The sequence below is a fragment of the Trichosurus vulpecula genome, chromosome 7 (genome assembly GCF_011100635.1).
Source record: "Trichosurus vulpecula isolate mTriVul1 chromosome 7, mTriVul1.pri, whole genome shotgun sequence".
Classification (NCBI taxonomy): Eukaryota; Metazoa; Chordata; class Mammalia; order Diprotodontia; family Phalangeridae; genus Trichosurus; species Trichosurus vulpecula.
Genome location: NC_050579.1, coordinates 22,575,116 through 22,582,179, shown reverse-complemented (window position 1 = coordinate 22,582,179; position 7,064 = coordinate 22,575,116). Strand labels below are relative to the sequence as shown.

The window sequence follows — 7,064 nt, the reverse complement described above, 5'->3', positions numbered from 1 at the left end:
AAGCATGGTCTAGTGAAAAGAGCCCTAGGACCCGAATTCAAATCCTGTCTCTTCTACTATTTTCTCACTTTGGACAAATCACCGCCCTCTCTGAGCCTGTTTGCTCTTCTGCAGAAGAAAGGCTTTGGCTGCTCTAAGGTTCCCTCTGGTTGTAAATCCAGAATCCTGCGGTTAGAATGTTAGCTCCTTGAAGGCAGCCACTTTTCTTTGGCTTGTGTTTGTGTCTGAGCTTATCACAGAGTCTGGCGAACAGTAAGTGCATGTTCCCTTCCTTTCTTCCCCTGAAAGGGAGGAGCAGGAGAGGCAGCGTATGTGGCACGGCCCCACTGTGCAACTTGGATCAGATTAAAATTGGGAAATATTTAACAAAATAAAAATATTATAAAACCGTGACAATGTCAATATGTGATTTTCTAAGTTACCATGTGTCTGCAGGGATCTTTACCTATGGCTTAGCAGCCCCCATTTCTACTAGAGTTTGACCCCACTGATGCAGCAGCTGGGACTTGGAACCCGGGAGCCCTGGGCGACCTAGGGCAAGTGTCTCCTCATCTGTAAAAACGGGTGACTTGACCTTGATGGCCCCTCTCAGCCCTAGAGCGAGGATCCTATTAACTTTCCTGGCCAGGCCACCCCATACCCCGAGTCCACCTCCAGACACCCAGAGAAACAGGAACACACTTCCGAAAGGTAAAGACTGGTGGGTGGAAAGTATGGATTTTATTGTGTGTTATCACAGGTCTGGAGGGCACACTTCCCACCTCCTTAAAGAAATATCCCATTTCTGGGTTTTTTTTTTTCCTTCCAGGCCAAAGTGCACTGAGAAATGCGTCACAGTTTTAATACTTTCCTGTAAGCTCAACTGAGGCAGAGTGGGAAAAAAAAAATGGCCCCCAAATGAAAGAAAAAGATACCCCCTTCTCCCCTCAAAACAACACCCCCCAACTCCCCCCCACCCCTACAGCCCCTGTATGAAAAAATAATACAAACTCTTTTTAAAAAATATATTACACAAAAGAACCTGGGTAAACAGTAGCATGAAGACCCCCTTGCTCCACTTCCCACTGGTCCATCCTTGGGGGAGAGGAATCAAGGATGGGGCCCGGAGGGCCGAGATGAAGGGCTGGGGATGATGCTGGCAGACACTTGCTGTCTGCCTTCCCCAGCCTCCCCTTGGGCCTCTCCCAGCCCTTCTGGGGGTCAAAATCGAGAGACTGTGCCACCACCGGCTTCCCAGAGCCCCTCGGGCACTCCCATTTAAGCAGCTGCCTGGGTTGTGCTGAGACACAGAGGGATTTAGTAACTTCTGATGTGGTTTCAACAAAAAGAAAATAGTGGGGGGGATACTCTAGCTAAAGGGGTTTCTTTCCCCAAGGATCAGTACCTACCAAAAGAGAGGAAGGGAACCCTTTCTCTGTGCTACAGACTAGGGCAGTAAACAGGCCCCTGCCCCGGGTTTTCCAAATACCCCCTGGGATGAGGGAGGACAGTGGCTAATCAAACCTAGGCTCCTAGGCTGGCGCCCTGGGAATGTTAGCTATCACCTCCATGACCTCAGGTATGACAGGGATAGGTAAAGGCTGGGGCTTCCCAGGAGACAAGGTTCCCAGTTACTGGACTGGCCTTTTCTGACTGGCCTACCCTTTCTCTCCCACTGGCCTGGACCTGGTTCTGCTGAGCTGCCCAATCTGCTTCCCCTCATATCCAAGCAAAGAGACATGCGCACGCGCGCACGCGCACGCACACACACACACACACACACATACACAGAGTATGGGTTCTAATCTTGGCTTGGCCACTGACTCCAACTAGTTTCCTCTCTGTACAGAGGGCCCAGCGTGATATCACTGAGAGAGCACAGGGAGTCAGCTGGGTGATCCCTGGACCAAAGGCTTTTCTTTCCTCATCTGTGAACTGAAGGACGTGAAATGATGAGATGATTTCTGAGGTCCCTTCCAGCTTGGACCTTCTATGCAATATGGCTCTAGTCCCCGGCTTGGCCACCAAGCCCTAAGTGTGACCACGAGGAAGTGATTTCACCCACCTGGGCCTTGGACTCTGTATCTGTCCGATGGGAATAATAGTGCCTAACGTGTCTGGATGACAAAGTTGTTGTGTGGCTCAAATAAGTGAATGAATATGAAAGAAAGGGCTTTGAAAGGCAGAGAGCGCCATGCAGATGTTAGATGAGGTTGACCATGGAGACAATCCACATGTGCATTTCCATCAGAGGCATGTGCAACTGGACAGCGCAGACCTTCATGTAACATACATGCACATATGTGCACACATGTGTACACACACACACATGCACACACCCCTTATGTATGCCTTGAAACAAGGACACACTTTCAACAGCCTGGAGGACAGGGACAGAAGACGTCCCAAAAAATTAAACCACAGGGAACACATTTGGAGCAAAGCCCTATAAAACCTTATGGAAATTCTATATTGGAAAAAAACAAAACCAAAATGATAAGCTAAGGGTTTTGTGCCTTCACCTTTCCTTGTTCCCTTCCAGCACAACCCCCCTCAAACCCAAGGCACCCCTCAGCTGGGACAGGACATGCTGGGGATGCTGGAAGTGCCAGTGCTGGCCCCTTGGCTTTCTCTCCAGGGATGGGGCGACCCTTGCCTCATTCCTCCCACAGGGGGGAGAGGAAGGGGCAGCTTTTCTTCCTTTCCCAGGCCCAGCCTTCACTCTCACCCTACCCTATCCCCTATCACCACAAGTGGGAGAGGAAGAGGAGCAGAACCTGGGGGCTGGCAGTAGGAGAGGGGAACACGGCTCACAAAGCAGGGCCAAAGCTAGTGAGAATAAAGGACCACGACGGAAGCATCATCTGGACCCAGGCACCAGTGAGGGCCACACTTCGGGCCAATCCCAGAGACAAGGGGCAGAACAGTGAGCTACAGGCAAGGCTGAGGGGAGAGCGGCCATTCCCAGAAGCCAAGGGCAGTCCCAGTGAAGGTGAGGAAAGACCACACTATGGGAGGTAACCGTGGCAAAGGAGAGAAGTGAAAGGTTTGGTCGAAAGGGGTTGGTGGGTGCGGAGAAAGATGGCGGAGGGGGTGTGAGTGCTGAAATGTGAATCTGAAGTCTTCACCAATGGTGACTGTTTCTAGGAAGGTGCCTAGACACTCTCTCTGCCCCCATCCCTCCCCCCAGACTTCACGGGGTAGGGTCTTGGGGGGGAGGTGACCCCCCCATCCCCTTTCCCATGCCCCAAAGACCCAGGAGATCCTGAGCTGCACTGGACAAACCTGGCTTAACCTCCTTGAAGGAAGGAAGGGCTCCTGAGTTGGGGCCAGACCCTAGGGTGTGGCGAGCTGCGAGAAGGAGATGATGACTGTGCATTTTAGGAGGGCTTGGGTGCTCCCAGGAGGGAGCCTAGGAAGGGGGATGGATGGGGCAGGGGAAGGTTCTCCCTTCCCCTCCCTCTTGCTCTGCAGTTGATGTGAGCGGATGCTGATGCTGTCTGAGACGGGGGCTCCGGTGCAGGACGGGGCCAGGAGGGCCAGGGCTGGCCAGTCTGGCTCAGTCGGGGACCTCCGGGTGCATGGGCAGCCCGCTCTCACCCCGCCTGTGGGTTTCCCAGAACCCCTTATCCAGCTGTTCCAGCTGTGGCCCCAGGGGGAGATGGATGTCCAGGTGCATGCGGAGAGTCTCGAGCCACTGTTCCAGCTTCACAAAAGATGGCCTGGGGACCCAAAGGAAGGGAAACTTTGGGGGTGGGTGCTTCCTCTCTTGCAGAGAGGCCCTACCTGAGTGAGGGCACTGCCCCTTGACCTGCCCAGCCTCAGCGACTCCCTGCCCCCCACTTTCCTTAGCCCCACTTATCTTTCTAGGTAGTTTGCTTTTTCTCCATCTCTCCCGGCCCTGGCCCTTGCTGCTGATGGGAACCTGGCCCTTCCTTGATCTTCTAACACAGCCACTGACCTCTTCTCAGGGTCGAGATCACAGCAGCGGACGGTGATGGGGAAGAAGCTTGGTGGGCAGTTGGGGGGACAGTATCGATCCAGGAATCCTCGTACATTGAGACCGAAGTCCATTGTTCGGGGAAGGTAGTCGGGGTCAGCATTCACCCTGCCGATGATCTAGCAGACAAAACAGACCAAAGTTCTCTAGACACTGCCAGCTGGTCATTGCAACGGCCAAAGCGCCAACATCTGACATCTTCCTGGCCAAGCTTGATGGAGACAAGCAAGCACATCTTCCCTAGAGACATGGGCCCCTGACATTCTTGAAGCCCACAGGCTGTCGGGACTGGAAGGTACCTGGGAGGCCACAGAGTCCGACTCCCTCATTTGACACGTGAGGAAACTAAGGAACAGCAGATATGCTCTCGATGATAAGAGGGACCAGATAAGGGTGTGACAGAGTGGACTATTGGCCAAGGGTGGAATGTGGTTAAAGAGCATTGGACCCAGAGTCAGGAAGATGCCAGGAGGAATATCTCCATACATGTGGAAGAGGGCCCATCCTCAGAACATTCAGAGAGGAACTCCCCTGCCCCCAGGCTGCCCAAGCCCTCCCCTGCCCCCAGCCAGAACCTTCAGGTAAAGCCTTTGCTTAGACCCTGTCTTAGGTAGCCAACAATGGACTGTGGCAGACCAGGAGACCCTAATGCTACCCACTGACCCTTCCCCATTCCCCAGCACCTGGCGAACCCTACCTCACAGAGGACAATGCCAAAGGAAAAGACGTCCACCTTCTCATCATAGCTGTGCCCTGGGGAAAGAGATGGAAGAAGTCATTCCCCCAGCTGGGGAGACGCTCCCATGTGTGAGCCCCCATGGGTGCTCCTGGCAGGTGCAGGGGAAGGGCTGGATTGAGACCCTGCCGATAACCATCCCATTGGACTACAAACTCCCTGAAGGCAGGCCTTGTCTCACTTTTATCTTTGCATCCTAGGTGGCTTGCACAGTGCCTGGCAAACAGAAGGTGCTTAATAAATGCTGGTTTGTTGGTTGTTTAATTCAATGCAGTGGCAATCCATGGTCTCATCTTTTCAGGCCCTGCCATCACTGATGCAGCTTTCAGCTCCCTTCATGGCTCATCAGGGCACAGGCATCAGAAGTTGACAAGGTGAACACAATTCATCACTGATAGTCAACCGTCTAAGGATGCCCTGACTTAGCTTCCCTGAAATCTCGAGTCACTCTGCCCCTCCCCAATTTCCCAGGCACTCATCCACCCTCACTCTGGCTTCACTTTCCTGCTTTTACGAGCCTGGCCCACCCTTGGGAGTCCTCTGGCCCCTTGGCTGCTCATCTCTTTCCAGACCCTGACTACGGGTTCCTTCTGCCCTCCATCTCTGCTCCTGCCCCTGGGCTCTAGAGGAGCCATGCAGATCTGCTGGCTGGGCCCTCCACAACCCTACGGTGTCCAGTCTCCCACAAACCCTCCCTGCTGCACGCTGATCCTTCCGCTGTTCCCTGACAGACCATCATGCTCCCCACTTTGGCTACTCCAAACCTCCCTCTGGCTTTCATTTTAATATTACCCATATCTAAGGAAGCTGATTATTTCTTTGCTGCTAAAGTCAGTTGTTTCTTTTTCCAAGACCCCATCCTTCTTGCCCTTGTGGCAGCAGTCCCCCTTCTTCTGTACCCTCTTCTCCCTTGGGTTTTGATGGCATTTTTCTGTTACGTTCCCTCCCTACATGCCCAAGACTTCTCAGTGTCTTTTAAAGCAGGCTGTTAGAATAGAAGCTCCCTGAGGGCATGTTTATTTTTCTTTTGGCTCCAAACTAGGATTTCACTGGCATGGGGAAGGACTGATGGAAGCTCCCTCTACCAGAGGAGACAGGCACTTGCCCTTAAACTGAAGAGTCTTAGAAAGATGCCCAGGCATCGAGAGATGAGCTGCCCTGCCTAGGGTCGCACAGGCAGAATGTCAGAGGCAGGGACTTGAAGACTGGTCTTGCCGAGTTGGTCAGCTCTCCAGCCACTCCATCATGCTATGCAAATGGCACACAGTAGGTGCTTAATAAATGCTTATTGGTTGATGGATAGATGGAAGGCATACATTTCACAGATGAGGAAACAGCCCTAGAAACCTGCCTAAGGTCACATCTAGGTGTCAGGGAGATGGGATCTGAACCGGTGGCCCCCAACTCCAAATCTGGTGCTCATTTCCAGTGGGCCACAGCTTCATGGTAGGGAAGTGATGGTAGCTGGGGTCACTCTGCCCTAGCTAGATGCCTAGGACTCGTAGGCCCGCTCTGAACCCAGGTGGAGATGCTGCCAGGGAAGGGCAGGGGAAGAGGGAAGGCCCCCCGTGCCCTCCGCCCTCCCCCTCTGCCGACACTCACCATTGATCATCTCTGGAGCCATCCAATAGGGGTTCCCCACCACCGTGTACCGCTTCTTCCTGTCTGGCTTCTTCAGACTCTGCAGCTGGTCGGGCTGGTTCTTCTCATCCACCATGAGCCGGGCCAGCCCAAAGTCGGCCACGACAACATTTTTGTTCTAGGGGGTAAAGAGAGAGGCTCTCTAAGATCCCACTGGCATTCAGTTCCACGGGGGAATAGCAGATATAACACTAGACTGAAGAGTCAAGAAGACCGGGTTCAAAACCTGCCTCAGATGCCTCCTGATCGATCAAATGAGGGTTGGCCTGGATGAACTCTTAAGGTCACTTCCAGCTATGACCTCCTACCCACCTACCCATGGGTATTACTGGGAGGAAGGGGGCAGAGAAGGCCAGTGGAGGTGCTCCATGGGCCTGGGTTTGCTCCCTGACTCTCTAGGAACTTATCCCTGCCAGTCAGGAGTCCCCCTCATCCCTCGGCGAGGGTGAATGAGCATGTGACTGTCAGAGTTTTTGCCATGGGGGTCACCACCCTCTGAGGTGGCCAACATCATAGACTGGCCCTCTAATTCCAGACAAGCTGTTTTCCACACATCGTTGCACTTCCTCCCAATGTGTCCCTCACTGAGAACGCCCACCTCTTCCTTCCTCTCTCTTCTTCTCTCCCTCCCAAATCTGAATGAACTTCTAATGGCCTCTCCTCAATTCCTATCTCTTCCAGAAAGACTTCCTGCATTCCTCTGGCTCA

At 53.2% G+C, this 7,064-nt stretch overlaps 1 protein-coding gene across 2 annotated transcripts in view; it reads right to left on the bottom strand.

Annotated features, from left to right (window-relative positions):
* Positions 1–975: 975 nt before the first annotated feature.
* LIMK1 (LIM domain kinase 1) overlaps positions 976–7,064 on the bottom strand; it is a 31,469-nt gene continuing 25,380 nt past the window's right edge. For both annotated transcript variants that reach the window (XM_036768854.1, XM_036768855.1), the window contains 4 exons: positions 6,318–6,474; positions 4,677–4,732; positions 3,941–4,098; positions 976–3,701 (listed from right to left, as the gene is read on the bottom strand). In XM_036768854.1, coding sequence (XP_036624749.1) covers positions 3,539–3,701; positions 3,941–4,098; positions 4,677–4,732; positions 6,318–6,474 — 534 coding nt within the window. In that variant the 3' untranslated portion in view covers positions 976–3,538. The remainder of the gene's footprint in view (positions 3,702–3,940; positions 4,099–4,676; positions 4,733–6,317; positions 6,475–7,064) is intronic.